General features: G+C 44.2%; 2 protein-coding genes across 3 annotated transcripts in view; one reads left to right on the top strand and one right to left on the bottom strand.

Annotated features, from left to right (window-relative positions):
• Positions 1–325: 325 nt before the first annotated feature.
• LOC147799820 (uncharacterized) lies at positions 326–2,559 on the bottom strand. Its single transcript, XM_087133420.1, has 2 exons — positions 838–2,559; positions 326–795 (listed from the first exon to the last, which is right to left on the bottom strand). The coding sequence occupies exon 1, from the start codon at positions 1,618–1,620 to the stop codon at positions 1,192–1,194; it is 429 nt and encodes a 142-aa protein (XP_086989546.1). The 5' UTR covers positions 1,621–2,559; the 3' UTR covers positions 326–795; positions 838–1,191.
• Positions 2,560–9,260: 6,701 nt separating this feature from the next.
• LOC110986716 (solute carrier organic anion transporter family member 4A1-like) overlaps positions 9,261–21,155 on the top strand; it is a 54,027-nt gene continuing 42,132 nt past the window's right edge. The window contains exon 1 of one of the 2 annotated variants that reach the window (XM_022248849.2): positions 9,261–9,565. The gene's annotated coding sequence lies outside the window, so the exon portion shown is untranslated. Of the gene's footprint in view, positions 9,566–15,893; positions 16,111–21,155 lie in introns of those variants that run through there. The other variant, XM_022248850.2, reaches the window with a different exon arrangement.

Below are 21,155 nucleotides of genomic sequence, written 5' to 3'. Positions count from 1 at the left end.
GCACTAATTAAGCGTAGGGCCCCAGCAGCAATACTCCAATGCATCAACTATGCACCATGCGCATCAGCCATTCACTGCGCATCAGCCACACACAGCGCATCAACAGTCACACTGCGGTAGCAACGTACAACTTGTACAACTTCGTACGAGCTTCACCTAACGTGCATGCGAGCCAGCGTCAGCAACGTACAGCTCTCACAGCCTTGTACTTGCAACGCGTCAGCTACACTCACTAGTCAGCCACGTACAGTCTATACAATCACGTACTTACAACGCATCAGCACCACGCAACACTTCGCACAGCGCTGGCAATGCTTTAGCTCCGTGCCAACTCACCAACTTCACTCTGCGAAGTCCAACAAGCAAAAACCAACTATAATGCGATCGCAGCGCTCACTGCAGTAGCACGACCATGTGCACACAGCGCGCTACGCTATGCCTAGCCAGCACACGTTACCAAGTCACTAGCCAATCAGGTACGTGCACTGCAACTCATTAATAAAATTAGACTAGCTCTAGTCCTATACACTTTCCGTCACAAAGGCCCGAGCATGGCGGGGTATGTCCCCATACACCACAAGCCATAACAATTAAATAAGGAAAGTGTGTCTTCAACTTATAACTCTTCTAAAACTCATAGAAGATTCACTGGGTCTTATACAAAGTATAACTCATTAGATATTCACAAGATCTTATACACATTCTAAGGGGAAAAAGAACGCCTAATTTTGCCTCATTAAATATGCGCAAAACTTTCCTACGCAATGCAACGGGCACAAGAACACCAAAATTTATCTAATTTAATATGCACAAGACTTTACCAAAATTTCAAGGCACCTAATTTAATATTTACAGGAAAATCTGCTCACAACTTGGAAATGGCATACAAACTGATCACTGTTTCTCGCATGATTTTACACAAAATTAAGAGACAAGACTTCTGGCAGATAAAATTATGTAAGTAGATGTTCTCCAAGGCTCACAATATACGGTTGATTTTACACAGGTTTTAATTTATACAAAAATAGAAAATTTCAAGTACTGCATGATTACACATGATTGAAGTATAGATTTCACTTACTCGTCCGTACCAACTTAAGGATTAAAACACTTATAAAAATAACTTATGTCATCTTTAAACAAAGCTTAAAACTCTTTTATATAAGAGTGTCGGTCCTCGTCTCTGGTTCTTTACTTCCCGGTCGGCTTTCCCTCCGCGTCTACTTCTATTTGCTTCTGGTAGACCGAGTTGTGTTCATCCGTCTTGACGAGCTTGCCGTCTAGATACACCTGCGTGCAAGTGTACTCCCGGACGGTGGCGGTGCGTGTCTTCTTCGCTGGGGGCGGTACAAATGGTAGCGAGGCGGCCTCTTGTTCGTCCTCTTGGGAAGCTGACGAAAGGCTCTCGGCGGCCTCCTCCACGATCATCTGCAACATGCCTTTCGGTTTTCCCCCGGACCGCACGTAGGGTGAGACTGTTTTGGACTGGGGCGACGAAGGGCGCTCCGTCAGTGGGGACATGGGGGTAGGCGACAAGGACAAAACTGCTGCTCCAACAGCCTGCTTGGAGGCAGTTGCCTCCGCAACCTTCGGGGACGGACTTGACTCACTGGGCGACATGGCCTTAGTAGTCGGCTGACTACCGGTCACCAAGGTACTCTTCGACTGATGTATATTTCGCTGAAAGTTAGGTACATGCAATTTCACACAAAGCAAAACAACTTTGTACAGCGCTAACGATAGCGCAAGGGCAATCTGTGCGCCCGTTTTGGGTACCGCCTCGATGGGGTTTGACCCGACACAAGATTGTCCTCATTCTCCGAATTTGACCCTTCTCTGGCGTCATGAGACACCAGAGGAGTTTCACCATTACTGGCCTCATCAACCAACTCCCCAGATGAACCACTGACATCTGGAACATCAGTCACTTGATCTATCGGGAGGCTCTCCTCCACAACATCCTTCGGTTGACTTGCCCAAGTACCAACTGTTTCACCGACACACGGCTTCAACCTGTCAACATGGACAACTTTCAACTTATTCCCCGACTTTTGCTGAATACGGACGATAACATCCGATAACTTCTTGGTAATTAACCAAGGTCCTTCCCAACGAAGCTGTAGCTTGGGGGAAAGGTTCTTTCTCTTCGCTGGGTTGTGTAGCCACACAAGTTGGCCCTCTTCCAACCCGTGTTCGAATGCTCGCCTGTCATAATTTCGCCTTTGCCTCCGGGCACTTTTCCTGAGACAATCTCTTGCCCTTTTGTGGGCACTCTGCATTTCACTTCTCAATTTCTCAGCAAAGTCCAAAGTTGTGTCCTCTTCAACTTCAACCTCAACACACCCCGTGACCAAATCCACTGGAACGGTCACTTCCCGTCCCAACATCATCATGTTGGGGCTTTCGCCAGTTGAGTCTTGTGGCGTACACCGGTAGGCGAAGGTGGCATAGGGGAGAAATTCGTCCCAGTCCTTCTGCCTTCGCTTAGGGTCAATGAGCATCGCCACAATGTTGACCAAGGTTTTATTAAACCTTTCGACCATGCCGTCAGACTTTGGATTGTAGGCAGTCGTACGAGTTTTGGAAATGCCAAGGACTCGGCACATTTCAGCAAACACCTCAGATTCAAAGTTAGTGCCCTGATCTGAATGTAACTCTTTGGGCACTCCAAATCGACACACAAACTCTTTCACCAAGGTATGCGCGACCGTAACTGCAGTTGCGTCTGGAAGCGGGAGTGCCTCCATCCACCTTGTGCAGTAATCGCCAATGACCAAAACCCAACGGTTGCCATTGTCCGTCATGGGCAATGGCCCGAGCAAGTCGATGGCTACTCGCTCCATGGGAACCCCAACTGGATACTGCTTTAAGGGTGCAACCCTTCTCTTAGCAGGTGACTTTCTTCTGGCACAAACATCACATCCCCTCAGATATGACCGTACGTCCGCGGACATACCTGGCCAGAAATATCGAAGTTTCACTTTGGCCAATGTTTTATTGACCCCTAAGTGACCACTGAGTTGCCCACCATGCAACTCAGCAATGACTTCCTTGCGGAACTTTGGTGGTAACACCAACAACCACCGAATGGACTTTCCGTCATCGGAGTCCCATCGTCGGTGTAGCACACCTTCGCGGACCTCCAACTGGTCCCACTGCGACCAATAGGTCTTGCAGGTCGCTGACAAGTGGGAAATTGTCTTCCACTCTGGTCGGTTTTTGTTCTCTTCCTTTAACCTGATGAGCCAACTTACGGTGTCATCCTGTAACTGTGCTTCTCTTAAAACACTCCCAGACAGGACTGGTTGGGCGGCCACGCCCCTAACCAAGAACTCACTACCCTGAGGCTGACCCTTGGGTACCATACCAGTTGCCTCAACTCCACTGATCTCTTCCTCACGGCCGCACTGTTTACATGGCCGTCTTGACAGTCCGTCAGCATTTCCATGCTTCTTGCCACTTCTGTGCTCAACAACCAAGTCGTACTGAGACAGAACCTCCAACCATCTCGCCAACTGACCCTCGGGGTTCTTGAAATTAAGTACCCACCGCAATGCAGCATGGTCAGTTCTGACCGTCACCTTCCGACCATACAGGTATTGTTTGAAATACTTCAAATACACCACCACAGCCAGCAACTCTTTGCGGGTGACACAATAGTTTCGCTCAGGTTTGTTGAGCTTCCGGCTCGCGTAAGCGAGCACCTTTTCGTCACCTTCTTGAACCTGGGACAAGACTGCCCCAATGCCATCACCACTGGCATCGGTGTCCAGGATAAAGTCGCCTTCAGGAATCGGGTATGACAGAACTGGAGCGGCCTGAAGCCTGCTCTTCAGCTCGTCAAACGCCTCCTGACAACTCTCCGTCCACACAAAGTCCCTTGCCTTCTCCGTCAAGGCATGGAGTGGGCTTGTGATTTCTGCAAATCCCCGTATAAACCTCCGGTAATACGAGGCGAGACCCAGAAAACTTCTCACTTCTCGTACACACCTCGGAGTTGGCCAATTTGCCACTGCTTCGACCTTTCTTGGGTCTGTGGCAACCCCTTCTGAGGACACAATGTGCCCCAGGTACGCCACTGACTTTTGAAACAGCTGGCACTTGCTGGGCTTCAATTTGAGCCCGGCATGTCTTAGCCGCTCAAACACTATCCGCAAACGGGCTAAGGTCTCCGGCACCGTCTGACCAAACACGATGATGTCATCTAAATAGATCAGTAGGATCTCCCACTGCAAGCCGGCCATGATCTTCTCCATGAGCCGCTCGAAAGTGGCAGGGGCATTGCACAGCCCAAATGGCATGCATTTCCACCGCCACAGCCCATTTCTCACAACAAATGTCGACTTTTGACTGGCGTCCTCATCAAGAGCGACTTGCCAGTACCCCGATGCTAAATCGAGGGTACAGAACAACTTCGCCCCTCTCAAGGCATCGAATGTTTCATCAATGCGCGGGACGGGATAGGCATCCTTGATGGTAACCGAATTCAACTTTCGGTAGTCAACGCAAAAGCGCTTCGTACCGTCCTTCTTGTCCACCAGGACAACATTTGCTGCCCATGGACTATCTGAGGGTTCAATTACTCCCCTCTCCTCCAGGTTGCGTATTTGCTCCTGAATCTCCTGCTGATGCAGGTACGGATGACGCCTCACCCTCTCTTTTATCGGTTTAGAATCACCAGTGTCTATGTGATGTTTGACCACGTCCGTGTGACCGATGTCATGGTCACCCTTGGACAACACATCTTGAAAGTCGATCAGACATTTCTGGACATCCTCATGGTACTTGGCCTCCACATTGGCTGTACCCCTCTCATATAGATCTTGCAAATACGGGGGCAACACCTCGTCCGCATTTGCCACCACGTTGAATTCTTCATGAATTGAACGAGCTTCAACCTGGGAAACCACTCCCGCAGTTGTCCCCTCCCGGGCAACTCTTTTCTCCTTTCCAGGATTAAACACCCGCAATGGAACAACATCGCCTTCAGTCTCAACGAGAGACCTGGCCAGCATCAAGCCTCTCTTGGCTAAGTCACCTCCACCTTCAACCGGTTCAACTAGGGCTGGCCCGAGCAAGTCTGTGCCCTTCCGAGCAATTTTGCCCGGGACCACAGCTTCATGACCTGGTGGAATTACTGTAGTCTGGGAAACCACAACACGCCCAATGAAGGGTTCGCCTGCACCATTCATGCACTTGATTCGCTCACCGTTGAGCCTCCACTCCCTTAATTGGAAGTCTATGTTTCCACCTGTTGGCACGAGAAAATCCATGCCCAGGATACCATCATACCTCATTTCGGCAAAGACGGCTTTCACCGGGTGCGTGGTTCGACCCACTTGCACCTCCACCAAAGCCTTTCCCAGCACAGCTAATTGGCTTCCGTCAACTTGTTTGACTTGGACATCCACTGTCTCCAAGACAGGTCTCTTCTCTTTTGGGATTTTATGGTACACTTCACTACTTATCAAAGTATCAGTCGAACCTGTGTCGATTAAGAATCGACACTTGGTCGACCTCACCAACCCCTCAACAAACAACCCATAACGAGGATTGCGGCTTGAATCAGGCAGGGAAATTATTCTCTGCCCATCGTCTTGCTTTGACCTCTTTTCTCCTCTGCTGTCATTGTCACCGAATTCTCTTTTGGACCCTCTTGGTCTCTCAGCCTTCCCGCGGGTCCTACGGGGGGCTGATCGCCGTTTCCCTGTTTCGGAGCATTCTTGCACTCCCGGGCAAAATGCCCTTTCTCCTTACACTTGAAACACTTGAAGGTTCCAGGCTCGGCTCTCCCGGGCTTGCTTGTCTTCGGAGAAGACGAGCCCTTGCCTGGCCCCTGACCAGCGATCTGACCTGACAATGACTTCATCATTTCGGCCACAGAACCCAAAGTCTTGGCCTGTTCCTTGAGACTTAACTCCAGAGTCTCCAACCTCTGTTCTGTGTCAGAGTTCAAAGCCCTCGCCAACTTGGCGGGCTTCCGATCCAGCAATCTGTGTTGCTCGACCTTTTCAAAATTCTCAGTCTCTAGGGCAGCCTGGACTGCTTCGTCCAAAGTTTTTGGACGGGCCCTGTTTATACCCTCTCGTACTGAGTGACTGTCAACGGCATCAATAAAGTGGTTCTTTGCCAACTTCTCTCTAGCCTCTTCCTGAATTTCAGGGTACGCTCGCACCGTTAACTCATGGATTGCTTGCCCCAATTCCAACAAGCTTTCCTTCGGCTTTTGACGCCGGTGCCTCAGCTCAACGAGATAGTTCTCGCTCTGTCGAGCTGACCCGAACCTGCGCTGAAGCAACTTCACCAGCTCACTGTAAGTGTGCTTTTGGCCTGAGTCACCCACCAACCGTAGTGCGTCACCTTGCAAGCTTGCGGCCAACCACTTCGCAGCTTGCTCTTCGCTCCACTGGTTTACCTCACGACAGGACTCGAAATGGCGGAAGTACTCCTTCCAGAGCACTTTCCCACTATACCGGTCAGGAGTTATGTTTGGCCTGCGATTGAATCGCTCCAAACTCCCCTTCTGACCCGAGTCACCATGGACACGTGCCTCTCGTTTTAGTGGCCAAGGACCCACTGACGAGCTGTCCACTCCTTCAACGGAACTGCTGTCCTTCGCCTCGACGGGTCGAGTTGCGAAACTTAGCAGATCATTGTGCACTTGTTTAGGGGTGGTCTTCTCCCCATCACAAGCAAACGGGTTAGTACTCGACTTACCCTTTTCCACGCCACCTTGCCCTGACAGGAACAGCGTCAGGTCGTCCATGACTTGACTCTCGCGCTCCAAGGCGAATGGCGTCAACCCTGCTTGGGGTTTCATCCCTGGGCTTGGGTCCTTCAGAGGTGTACTTTCCATAAAGCTCACCTCCCTCCCCATCTTTGGGGCCAACTCAGGCGTTCCACCTGCGCCTGACACCTTCCCAGCTGCTCCAGAGACGTACCCAGACGTCTCCCCAGGCAACTGAAACTCAACATCTGAATCAACCCGATGGAGCACACGCCCGCTCCCAGCTGGCGTGCCAACGTTCCCTCCCTTATTTGAGGAAACACCCGACTGCAGTTTCATGGCAGCCTCCAGCTTCTTCGCAATTAGGTCATTTTCCCACTGCAGAAACTGGGCTTCCAAACGCAGTCGCTGCACCTCGGCCTCAGCACTTGAGGTGCTCGCTTGACCCTGCAAGTCTTTGCTCATTCTGACGACCAGGCAACCACCAATACCCACAAGAACAATTACAAGAAAAATTAACAACAAAAGCAGAGCAATCAACAATTGACTCAAAATTTCTTAACAGAGAAATCAACTTAATCAGTCACAATCATCCCACTTCTGACACCATTTGTGGCGGGCATCCCCGGGCCTACCCTGAGTTGATGGGATCAAACCAAGCACTATTAGTGGCAGAGTCGATCTTCCCAACCCAAGGCTTTTCCCCAAACGAGAGACCACACAGAGCGACCTCAAGGCAAAGGGTGCGGGACCGTTTTGGAGGAAATATACCGCCGATTGTGACCGAGTGTTAATTAGTCTCTGTTGAATTACACAATCAACCGGTAAAGAAAGTAATCCTTGACAGAAGAACTGTCGGTACAGGACGTTCAATTTATTCAACAATAATCAACACAAATCAACAATTGAAATGTACAGTGAAGTGATTGGGAGATTGGTTTGGTTGCCTGTGCATTTACTTACTTGGATTGAGCACTAATTAAGCGTAGGGCCCCAGCAGCAATACTCCAATGCATCAACTATGCACCATGCGCATCAGCCATTCACTGCGCATCAGCCACACACAGCGCATCAACAGTCACACTGCGTCAGCAACGTACAACTTGTACAACTTCGTACGAGCTTCACCTAACGTGCATGCGAGCCAGCGTCAGCAACGTACAGCTCTCACAGCCTTGTACTTGCAACGCGTCAGCTACACTCACTAGTCAGCCACGTACAGTCTATACAATCACGTACTTACAACGCATCAGCACCACGCAACACTTCGCACAGCGCTGACAATGCTTTAGCTCCGTGCCAACTCACCAACTTCACTCTGCGAAGTCCAACAAGCAAAAACCAACTATAATGCGATCGCAGCGCTCACTGCAGTAGCACGACCATGTGCACACAGCGCGCTACGCTATGCCTAGCCAGCACACGTTACCAAGTCACTAGCCAATCAGGTACGTGCACTGCAACTCATTAATAAAATTAGACTAGCTCTAGTCCTATACACTTTCCGTCACAATATATATCTGAAGTGTATTAAGTTTGAATATTTACCCCAATGAGATATTTCTGCTTAGCAGTTTGGGATTGCAATCGATTGGTAAGGAACTTTAGACGGTATACCAGGCAAAATATGGGACGGAGGGGTACCCCCCTTACCTGTCCAATCCCTATACACACTCTAGACCATTGTTACCTAATACCCCCCCCCCCCGAAGTCGGTAAAGAATTCCTGAGATTCCGATCAAACAATGACCAACACAAAGGCGGGGGGTTCTCTCTGTCACATATCTTGCTTCAAATGTGAGACGGAGAAGAGGCTGAATACGGCCTACAGTGTGCAGCTAATTCAACCCCCCCCAAAAAAAATATACGTACACCTGATCCAAGATAAACAAACCCGGAAAAGGTCGTATGTACATACACAGAGTTCGAGAATGTTGGGAGAATGCGAACAAAATACGTCTGATGATACTAGTGAAAGTATAACATCAAGAGAACATAACTCCTAATGCGTGAAAAAGTGGTATTGGTGCTATATTTTTAGGTACTTTTCCAACTATTTTGTTCCACAGTACAAAGGAGAGGCTTGTATAATATCCTGTATACCTCGGATAATGATCCATGATAGGACCTTACTTTCGATCGAAAGGGATATTGGAAGTTTGAAATGAGCTGAACCAACGACTTTGCGCACCCCAAAATTTGGTTATCAGACCAAAAGGTCAAAAGAATACGCGATCAAGATTCGCTCAAAAGCTTTTATGGCCTGGTTTTTTTCTTTGTTGTGTGTGTGTGTCTTTTTCTCAACATAAGCTGAGCTAGAAAGTTTGTCAGGAATATAGCAATATTTCAAAATGTCAGGGGGCGCAGAAACTCCACACTCGGGTGATTTTTAGGACGGTATCGGTTGACGTCTTTGAAAAGCTCGAGAAACTCGGAGTATAGTCTCAACACGTCACCGACACCATCCAACTCTGCCCGGCGCCCAGAGGGCGCTATACATTAGGCACGTGCACCCGGCCGGCCACATAAGTAACCTGTGTATCTGAGCTTCAGCTACAATCTGACGAGCATCTTACGCAGCTGCAGCTGGTGCCTGGCGCGCGAGGATGACCGATTAAGTCAAAACAAGTGTTTGACAAGGCCCCCGTGCACACATATGCACCGTGGTTTTTTTCCGTGTTTTCTGCGAGTTATAAAGGGTTACCGGTGTGATGTCTATCAGGTGTTCCTTCCCACTAGAATTTCATGGTACCACACAAGTACAGTGTATCGATATCCACTCTGTCACAAAGCCACATGCACACTCCTGCCGGGCATTAGCCAACAGGAGAGGTACAGGTAAGACAATTAGAATTACATGTACATGTATGTATGTATGACGATCGATTGATTACGAATGATGTAGGCCTATCGCCGCGACAAATTTTGATATTTCACCATTGGCATTGCTCTACGATTTCACGTAGTGACAAAGTTACATTTGTGATATAATCTGTTTGTTTGTCTTTTTAACTCAATATTATGCAGACTCCATAAAGACTAATGAAAGCCATGTTTGATTCAGTATTTCGTTCTTTATTCAGAACATCTTTTTTTTTTTTTTTTAAATTGTCTTTTTAATCTTCGGTAATAATAATGCCGTGGAGCTAACATTAAACAGACTTAGCTTTACCATAGAGGTAGCTACTGAGTGGAGTGTTCCTCTTTTTCGAATTTTAGACTGGATCAGATCCGTTTTTTTCTGAAGTGCAAAGTGAACTCTTAAAATGCACCCAAAAATATTTTTAAAAATTCAAACAAGTTTGTGGTCAGGTACAGTATTTGGAAGTAATGATAGTTTATTAGAATTTATCAACTTTAAAGAATTTCTTCGATTGATCGGATCCAGTCCAAAAGTTGAAAAAGAGGAATACTAACACTCAACTTAGTAGAGCTAAAACAAACTCCTTGGTTATACTAAATTACTTGCTGACTGGGGCATGTAGGGGGTAGGGGAGGACAGTGTATACTTCCTGAACGGTAAGGTACATGTACTACTCTGTAGACAGTAGGCCTACCTTACCGTTGGGGAAGTTCAAGTTGGCAGTGTACACCCTACATGTAGACACATGCTGCTGATGTAGGAGTATATGGCACAGCCCTTAACCTCCCCCCCCCCATGGCACACTTTGCACACATATCAATTTTACTCACCTGCTACAAAGTTCGGATGAAATTTTATTTTGGATCGATTTTCCAATTTTTTTCTAAAGTGCGAACTGAACTCTTAAAATGCACCCAAAAATATAAAAAAATTTCAAACAAACTTGTGTTCAGGTACATGTACAGTATTTGGAAGTAATGATAATTTATTAGAATTTATCAACTTTAAAGAATTTCTTCAATGTTCAGATGTACGTGTATGTCTGGTTTTCTGAGATTTTTTCAAGTGTCACGTTCTGGGGTAAGGAACACTTACACCAGTAAACAAGGGCCCTTCATGTACATGTACCGTACATGTACTCTGCCAGTATTGATGGAGGAATACGTATACAAACGGCCCTGTATATGTGTTTACGGAACACTAAACCGAATTCTTGCCCAATTTTCGGATGGGAATGTTTTTGCATTTTGGACGGGATTTCATGACGCTGAAATTGTTTACAAAGGTTCAACAGCATGAAACATGTTAGGCATTTATAGTACCAATTTAATCAAATGAATTTGAATTTTTTTCAACCGGATGTTTGGCAACACTGTATGAGGAAAGTCAAGTGAAAGTCACAGTGTGCCACACTAGGGATGTCTACTAACGTACAATGTGTATGTATGTAGGTAATGTTAAACATGAAGAAAGGCACGTGCTGGTACCCACTGCGGTAGCATCCATGATGAGAAAAACATCTACATGTACAATGTACATGTACGTACATGTAGGGGCCTACATGTACATTTTCATGGTTTCTGTCACCAGTGAAATAAAAGAGTAAGAGGGGTTGAGGGCAGGATTATTGTGGACGTTATCTTTCTTTGGCACTTCAAGTGTCAGACTGTGCTGGTAGCTTTAGTAACTTCGGTAACTTGAGTGCAATCTTAACTCATCCATTGGGACATGACCCTCATGTCATGATCACTAGGGCTGGAATTACTGAAGATACTTCCTGTGATGGTGCTCTCCAAAACTGAAATCAAAGTGTACATGTACATGTTTGTTGTGGTGAACAAGGTTCATATGATATGGTACATGTAGTTAGAAACCATAGCGGAGAAGTTTACTATTAATTTCCATTTTCAATCAAATCCTATAGGTTTATACTCCTTAGATACTTTTCATTTCTTTTTGGTAGAATCATACCCATGGTGGAATTTTTTTCAAGGGGAAATAAAGCCTGGGATTCATTCATAACATGCTAGTCTGGTTCCTGTTTCCAATACTGCGTATTGATCAGTAGCAGAGGGAATCCAGTCCAAAGTGCCATAAATGCATGTACATGTATAGCCTAGGCATAATGTGTTTTTTGTTTTGTTTTGGTTTTGTTTTACATACCGGTACATCTATTATTGAGCTGGTAATTCATAATAACCAAAGACAGTTTGCCATTCCTTGTAGCCAACAGCCCACCACACAGCTACATGTAAGCTCTTATTTCATTTTCATTTCATTTATTTCATTTCTCGGGAAGAACAAGTTACAATAAACAAATACTAACTCAGTAAGACGAGAAGATAATAATTACAAAGAATATTCCAATCAGCCCCCGAAGGATTGCCCAAAAGAAATTAATTCTGTCAAAGGGGCTCTCCAAACTAATTGAAATAAATACAAAACATATACTACACTTATGATACATTGTAAATAATTATTCTCTTAGCACCATCTCACTGCCTGCCACCTCATGGAGTACAAATTTTATGCCAGTCTCCATTTAAGGAGATCGCCAGTGAGTAATCTTTTCTGAGAAATGTTTAAAGGTTCAAAATTGGAACATGAAAACATGCCAACTGAAAAGTGTCTTCCCCAATTTACATCACACTTAACAGCACCCTGACTTGTTTGGAAAAGTTTGGCCGATTTTGAATATTTTAAAAAGAGCACTTTAATACGAAAGCCCACTAGTACCATGTAGTGAACATTTTTTCAACTTCGTTTTCATACACTGAAGAACATTCAGAAGAAAATGGCTCTGAGAAAATTCCATTGCCTTGTTTCTTATGGCAGAAGTTGTCAGAACCACCCCAACTTGTCTAGGGACCCCTTGTGTTGAAACTCAATTTAATGCAGATGTACAGTACATGTACTGGTAGCATACCATAAGTGTGCAATTGTTCCCTCAGTTAGGTCTCACAAGTTATTCTGGCCTGACTCCACCCATCAATCACAGGGTCACTTTAACGTTCCTCACCTGTGTGGCTCCACAGATCTGTGGCCAAAGTGAGTGAAAAAAAAACTGCCAGTAACAACAACAGCTGACAAAATCCCCCTCTGAGAATTTCTGGGTTTATGGGGCATAAAAAAATGTTAAACGAGTCCAGGAACAGGATGCCTTGGCGAGAAGACAGTGGGTTTGGGCAGCTGTCAGATTTGTTGTGACAGATGTACTCCTCCCATATTTGTTTGTGTGGTTATCGAGATATGAAATGATGACAAAGCTACTTGTGTTCCATACTTGGGGTACACAGTGTGTGCACAGGTACAATATACATACACTGTACTGGTGTATTCAGGTGGCATGGGCGACACCAGTAATACTGGCTAAAATTACTTCAATCTTACCGAATGGTGAGAAAGTTTTATTAAAGTTGTAATACAAACCAATATAATCATGTATTATACCCAACTTTTTCCACCAACAATTTTTGTGACATTGAAGAGTAACAGAAAGAGTCGAGTTCACGTGTAGTTTGGCGAAGATACACGTACATGTAGTATACATAATTGTGCTCTGGAAAAATAATGTCAAGGTTTACATTTTTATACATAAAATGTAGTTTATAGACATGTGGAGTTTCATTATCATCTATACATGTACATCGTACCTGGTACCATGGGTACTGGTAGGACAGGAAGGACCATGCCATTATAGTAGGATCTGGGCCAATGAGAGTGTATGCTGCACAGAGTGGGCCGGGCATTGCAAAAAAAGTGGGCCCAAGGCTAACCACTTGTCAGAACCTATCCCATTTTGAAGGGCTTTTCACACACAAGCTTTTCTCTGATGGATTCTACTTTGAAAAGCAGCATTACTGAAAGCTCCATGCTGAAGTGAATGGCATCAGTCACAGTTTGAGAACTCAATAAATTCTACTGGTTTTTGTGCCTGTGAGTCCAGGTATTTACCAGTACGGTAATCAATGAATCGTCTGTACAGCCCTCAGTTAGGATGAATCCTACTGGCACGAGAAACTACAATGATGCTTCTGGGTGGATCAACCTGGATTCTGCATGTACACACACGAACCATTTACATACATGTACATTTATGTACGTGTACATTACATGTGTGTACGTACAAAGAGAGTTTCCATACCAGTACGTTCTAGGCTTGCATGCACACATTCAGGCTCCTAATGAGATTTCACCTACACGCACATTGTAACAGAGCATCCACCATTATCAGGTCTGAGATTTTGATGAGACCTGGTACAATACATTAGGCCTACATGTACGTGTATGTATCATGATGTGCACCTGTACATGTACATTCCATTTATCTGGTCACATTTTACACTCTGTGTACGTGTATGTCAGTGTACCGCTAAATACAATAAGCCGACAAAGACATTTTCAACTTCAAACGTCAGTTTTCCTTCCCACATGATCAAATTTTACAATTGATTTTTTGAGTTCCAAACAACATTTTTCTCAGAGAACAAAACCTACCAGTATGGTTACTGTAGTTTTGACATGTATAATTTTTTTTTCAAACAACCTTGTAGCTAAGACTCAAAAACTTTCAACTTTTTTAATTCTCATGCAACTTACAATGTGTAACCTTGGGTACTAGTGCTGTTATGTAGACAGTATTATGGGTATTTCTGGTATGCAGGCTGAAAGAAGTCTACCCAAGAAGTGCAATGTAAATACTGCAGAGACACCAAGCCATCTGGCCTGTCTCCAGCTGTGAAGAGAGATGCTGATGAGGGAAGATCAGCAAACATTGCCTGAAGCAGTGGGGACTCCCTGGTGGTCAGCTTTCAGTGGGTGTGTCTGGGCTCTTGTGGGAAGCCTTAGGTTTATTGCAGGAATTCAGTCTAACACCCAATTGGATCAACCCATAGAACAAGGACAGAATAAGGTGTTTCCTGCTCTGTGGATGGGATCATCCAACTCCCAGATGAGCTGTTAATTATTTGAGCTTGTTGCAGTTGTAGTGGATATTCTCTCTTTTAGTACAATACCAGTGGCTTCAAACTACATGTACATATACATGTACTGTTACGAGTCTGACATGAACCTTTTCATATGGGTACAAGCGGTACTCGTGTGGTACTCATATGCAGCAGTTGAAGATTGGCAGGCTTTGTGTCCTTCCTCCATGCTTTGACTGTGTTTGTCGAGGGGACAAAATATTTTGTTACGTACCGGTAAATTTGGACCAAGTTGGGGGGGGACATTTCTCTGAACCTCTGCCCCTACAATGTTTTTGGTCCCCACAAAATACATGTACCAGTAGATAAAATGTTTGTTCTCACAACTACCGAAGAAGCATGTGCACATACATGTACATGCACCTGTGGCATTATATGTAGGCCGACATTTTCTTTTTACCAGAGTTAGGTGCTCGTTTATTTATGTATACGTGTACATGTACTGGTTTGCAGTAATAAGGACTAATTGATCTGTACCTACAGACTGAAATGTACCGTACGTACCAGTACATATACCTGTACATGTACATGTATGTACTTCATGTACATGTCATGCAGTACTCTCACACTTTAAGTTTTAGGACTTCAAAGCAAATCTGAAGTATTGCTTGCTTTTAAGCAAACTTAAGTAATGTGTGCTGTACAAATTATGTTTCTACTGCTCAGGTAACCTCACTTGTTTAAATGCCTGCTCCAGGGAGGGATGATTTCCCCATGCCCACACCATTTCTTTCATAAAAATACTCCCTGCTCTACTCTACAGTGTGATGTAGACCTATTGGATACCAGCACTATAAAAAAAAGTTCAGAGCTTTTTAACTTTGTTGCTGAAAGTGTTGGTATGGTTGGGGATTCACAACTTTACAAAAGTTTGGCAACTTTTCAAAAGCAGCCTCCCAATCTCATGGTACCAGGCTTGTCACATTTTATCAGGTGTAGATCTTTGAAATGCAGACCAGACATGAATGGATGACTAAAAGAGTATCCTTCAGTTCCAAAGAATACAAACGGTAACATTGGAGAGGGCTATGCACTAAGCTTCTAATCCGCAATATATCTTTATTTGGATCAAGAAGCCCTACTGTAATGCACATGCCAGCCTGATGTGTCTTTGCTTCTTTTCACTGGACTGTCTGGTCATTGCATCTCATCTGTAATCACTTGTAAGTGTTCCAGTCAAACTCTCCCCCCCCCCATAATACCTGTGAAGTGCCCTTTCTTATCACAGCATGTGTAGCATTAGGATGCCTTTATAACGCCCAGCTGAACCCATTAGACCGTGGGCTATTTTTCCAGCCGGGCAGAAGTTTTCTATGGGGAGGATTTTCTGCATGGTGAATGCAGTACTGCTGCATTTGCAGTTTTGCCTGGTTGGCACATGTGGAGAAGTCACAGGGGCAAGATTTTCACAGAAGGGTGTCAAATGGATTTCAAGACTAGAGTGAAAGCATTCAGGAGGCAAAGGTGCTTGTCTGTTGTCATGCTGGCATGCTTGGTACTGGAACCTTGCTGGTGAAGTAAAGAGCAGAACATTGGTAAGAAGTTCAGCATGCATGTTCTTCAGTTGCGCACTCTTGGCCTTAAATTTGTTCATATGGATATACATCATGTACCGGGTACGGTAGTTCTGGCAGGTACCTGTACATACATGTACACGTACATGTAGGTGCATATGGAAAGTCCACATAGGTCATAAATTTCAAGACATTGGGATTTTTTTTCTGTCCTTGTGTTAAATCTGGCCTGTGTAATTTTTCTTGGAAATGTCATTGAAAATAAGAAGTTTGGGGGTAATTCACAATAACCAATCAGTCTTGGAAAAAGAGGAATGTGTTTTGAACTTACAAAATTTTGGATGAGAGAGAGGCCTACACCCAGAAAGAAATTGATCCCAAATTTATAGCATGACCAACATCTTGAAATTAAATTTTTCCAGTGCCAGTGAAAAGTATTGATGCGTGGTTTAATTGAACCAGAATAACTATCATGTTCATCTTGAGCAATTGCATGTACGTGTATAGTCTTTTTATAAGGTAAAGAAAAAAAACACAAATTACATGGAGCCTAGGATGTGCTGTACAAATTACTGTATGTTGCATGCCGTCCAGTGGCAAAGCTCCTTTTGATGAGCTGCCGTGCATGAAGTAGCTGATTGAGCTGTGTTTCTGAATCTGAGTGGGTGTGTTGTGAAGCATGTTAACTTTGTTTAGAGTAAGACATGATAAAGTTCTTTTTTGGTTTTAAACTTCCAAGGTACATGTATACTGTACCAATACCATACCGGTACTGTATATTCATGGCCAGAATGACTGTCTGGAATAAGCCAAGTACACATGTACAAGTACACACCAGTACATGTGTATGTACATGCACATGTAGATGATGCTGGACTGGTAGGCCTGCAATGTATGTATTTGCACGTGATACTTGCTGCATTTGAATATGTTTTTGTCAACATGTCAGGTAAGTAATCTACATGATAATTCAGTACCGTGTATGGTATTGGTATATGGTACTGCTATTACAGCAAGGATCCCTCAAGCCCTTGGCTATCACAAAGTTCACAACTGGGTATAAATTGTATTATATTTTTTATCGGTAGAAAGCCTTAATTTGTCTCTCATTTTCATTGGGTCTGTGAGAAACTTAAGTTCCACGACCAGGACGGGGTGTGGAATGTGAAATACCGGTATATGGGGACCGGACTCATACCTGAACCAGTACATGTGCATATGTACATGTACTTTAGGACATACTGGTACCTGCTGTACATTGTACATGTAAACAGCTCTGTAATGGGAGTGGTGTCCATTTGCTCTGGCAGATCAAGTTCTTTCCCTTGATTGTACAAAGCAGCTAAGCAAATGCATGGATTAAGGACTCAGGACAACTGAAGTGTCAAAAGTGCTCAGCAAGCAAGGCTAGCTTAGTGTCAAATGTGTAATCCATGTATCAAGTCAGGATTGTGCAAATATACCGGTAGGGCCTTATGTACATTTGTTGATTTATTGGGCAATACTTAACATTATACCAATACATACTAATACATGTACATTTGAAGCCTACAAATTGTTTCGTATATCTGCATCATGTACATGTTTGTGAACATTTGCAGGCAGTGCAGGTTGGTCAGTAAAATACATGCAGCAAGATCAAGCGCAGACTACGGATGTTACATGTGCGTGTACTGGTATTAGGGTAATTCCAGAAATTCGGTGTCCAAAAGTGACATTTTCAAGTCCCTTTTACATGTACATCTGACCTTTGTTATTTGACATGTAAATATCACTGGAATTGATTTCAAACTATTACTATTTGTTTGGCAGGCAATTTTCATGAAGTCATCACTCTTGGAAATTAGAAAATGTGTTCTGAACTTTAAAAAATCATATGTCAGATGTAACAGGGACACGAAAAAGAAATGGACCCCTAATTTCTGGAATTACCGTTATCCTTCTCTAGAAAACCATAATCTCACCGTCACCTCTCTTCCCTAAGGGGACTCAATGACAGAGTTTCTACATCCGGCATTTGCATGCAGGGTAGCTCTTCAAATATTCTCCTCCACACATCATTGCCCCAATTTTGAAAACATAATGGCCCTGAAAATGGCAGGTCCCATGTGTAATGTGCTACAGATGTTTTGTGGTTCAGAGGAGGGGTTCATGACCAGTCATGTATACGTGCACATGTATGTTCCATATGTCCATTTAGTACTTGGTTGTCAACTTGCATGTAAAGCGTGAGTCAGTGGTACTTAAACTCAGGGATGAAGTGAAAGGCGCCTTCCTTAGATTAGAAATGATTAACCTGACTCCCAATGATTTTGGCAAGGCCCACCTGCATACACGTACATGTACTGGTATACATGTACATGTACCGCTATGTACAGTGTACCAGTATGTACGGTACATACATTGTACAAGCTGCTCCTGAGATTCATGCTTCCCTCCCTGTTGTCTGATTGGCGGAATTCAAGGGGATGTTGTAGGCTTCTAGTTTTTCCAGTTCTGCAGAGTAGAAAAATAAACCAGTTTCTCATCTCTTTTGATTTGATTTATTATTTTTGCTTTCTTTAATCCCCAAATGCCATACTCTATCCATGTTGTCTCAACTTGTCTCGTGCTTATTTTTAGGTACATCAATGTGCATACATGTGCCTTTTAATACAGGTCTGTTGTGGTGTCAGACGATTTTTGCCAATATCACCATTAAAACCCTCCAATTCAAAGATGCATTCTTGACTAAGTTGTCCCACAAGTCAAAATCAGTCAGATGACTGTGTGTTTGTGTACTGAGGCAAGCCAACTGTAGGGAATGCCCGGTACTTTTGACAGTTTGTGACTGTTCGAGCAAAAGGAGGGCTGTCACAGACAGGCAAAAATCCCTTCCACTTGGTTTGCTCCAGTACAGAGACATACATGTAGGCCTACATATATAAAGGTCATTTGACTGATTTTTTAATTCAACCTGAAGTTGCACATGTACACATGTGCATGGAAATCACCACATTTGGACACCAGTAAGTGACTGGTCACCTGCACTGCAGAACTACATGTATTCTATGCCTAAAAATACAAATAGGTTACACTATGAGCTTTCAACACCGTGAAAATGCAGTTTTACCATTCATAACGGTACACCAGTCCAGCTTCCCACCAAGGAAGTTGGGAAAACAGCGGTTTACCTGTCAAAGGGTAATAAAAGATTAGTGTGATAGACAGTCAGGAATTAGCGTAGCAGTTACCAACAAAAGGAGCGATTGAATACCCCTGTTTAGGTCTGGGCTTCTGGGAACCAGCGGAAACCTTGCATGAAGCAATATTGCGTGCGTGTTTTCGAAACCGTGATTAGCAGAATGCGAAGGGAACTTGTGAAAACCACAAAACTTTTTTTCCACCTGCTGCGAATGTAAAGCAAGTGTTTTGTGAAGACAGAATCCTGTCTTTCCTAGAAAAGACAGGATTGATTTTTCCTTTTTTGAGCTGTGAGAAGAGATGGATACACGTACGATGGCTCAAATTTGCCGGGATGCAGCTGAAAAGTTGATAAACACATTTTGCTTATGTAGAACCATGGAGGAAGGACACAAGTTTTTTTTTCAGCCTAAACTGTGACACGATTCACAAAATTCCAGGAAACTTGGTGTTAGATATCACAACACCCCCCCCTTGACCACATACCATACTGTTTAGGTCTGGAGTGTAAACTCCTCGCTCATCACAAACTCAATGGACCGCACTGAAGCAAGATCCACTGTGGTGTCAGCCCTTGACACTCATGCCCGCTCAATCTTAATGATGCTCAGATGGCACGGGGCCACTAAAAAATTCATTGAGCCACTGCATTCTCCAAAATCAATGGCCCAACCAGCAGTGGTCATTTGAGGAACACTGCCACATTTTCAAAACTTTCCTCACATTTTATGACTTGTGTTTTAAATCACCGGCGCAGCACTTTCAAGTTCACGGTATAATTCCACTGCCTGAACAGTTGTGATTGCCTGCTTAATGTACGAGGCTCATGTGCTACGTATAAACACGTAGCTAGCGCGCAGCGCGACTGTTCGTTGCACGGTCGACAGTCGTGCATACTGCTCATACTCTTGCAAATGACCTGAGTAGATGTCGGCTGGTATAATTTTCTAATAATGCCAGTTTACTTATATTCCTTCCCAGTTGATATATATTCCTTCGCATGGTGCTACCGCAAGCCTTTCCACCTATTGCTGTCTTTCTCACCATGAATAGCCTGAAATTTCATCCAATGCCAGTTTAACGTCCTCTCCCACGGACACCAATGAAACCTTTAGTGAGGTCGTGTCGTGCTGCACCTCAGGCCGATCAAGCAACATATATGTAACCTCAAATTAAATTTGTGAACTCAAAAAATACGTACATGTTATATTTCCAACTAATCAAGTTCTGGGAATTAAAGTACACGTACATGTAACTTGTACTTCCTGCGACATCATTTTTCTATGTGCAGCCACGTATAGTTTTGTGTGTGTGTGTACAGTGAATTGCACAACGCTATTTTAATGCATGGACTGGTTGCCGCGTTGCCATCACACCTTTTTGGCAGTAGCACGGCGCAGCGGGAACCAGCGGAAACCTTGCATGCAGCAATACTGCGTGCATGTTTTCAAAACAGTGATTAGCGAAATGCGAAGGGAACTTGTGGAAACCACAAAACTTTCTTTCCACATGTTGTGAATGTAAAGCAGGTGTTTTGTGAACACAGGATCTGATTTTTCCTTTTTTGCGCTGTGAGAATAGATGGATACCCGTACGATGGCTCAAATTTGCCGGATGCAGCTGAAAAGTTGATAAACACATTTTGCTTATGTAGAACCATGGAGGAAGGACACAAGTTTTTTTTTCAGCCTAAACTGTGACACGATTCACAAAATTCCAGGAAACTTGGTGTTAGATGTCACATCACCCCCCCTTGACCACATACCAGAAGACATATGAATATTTCCAACTTTTGTGGGCAAAAGGCACATTGAGTGGTGAAGTTGTGAAGTTACCACATTGAATTATGGAATTGCCAAAAGACTGTGAAACTGTATGTGGTG

The sequence above is a fragment of the Acanthaster planci genome, linkage group LG02 (genome assembly GCF_054643075.1).
Source record: "Acanthaster planci isolate LZ-2023a linkage group LG02, COTS_SCS, whole genome shotgun sequence".
Classification (NCBI taxonomy): domain Eukaryota; kingdom Metazoa; phylum Echinodermata; class Asteroidea; order Valvatida; family Acanthasteridae; genus Acanthaster; species Acanthaster planci.
This window is presented reverse-complemented; position numbering and strand designations above follow the sequence as displayed.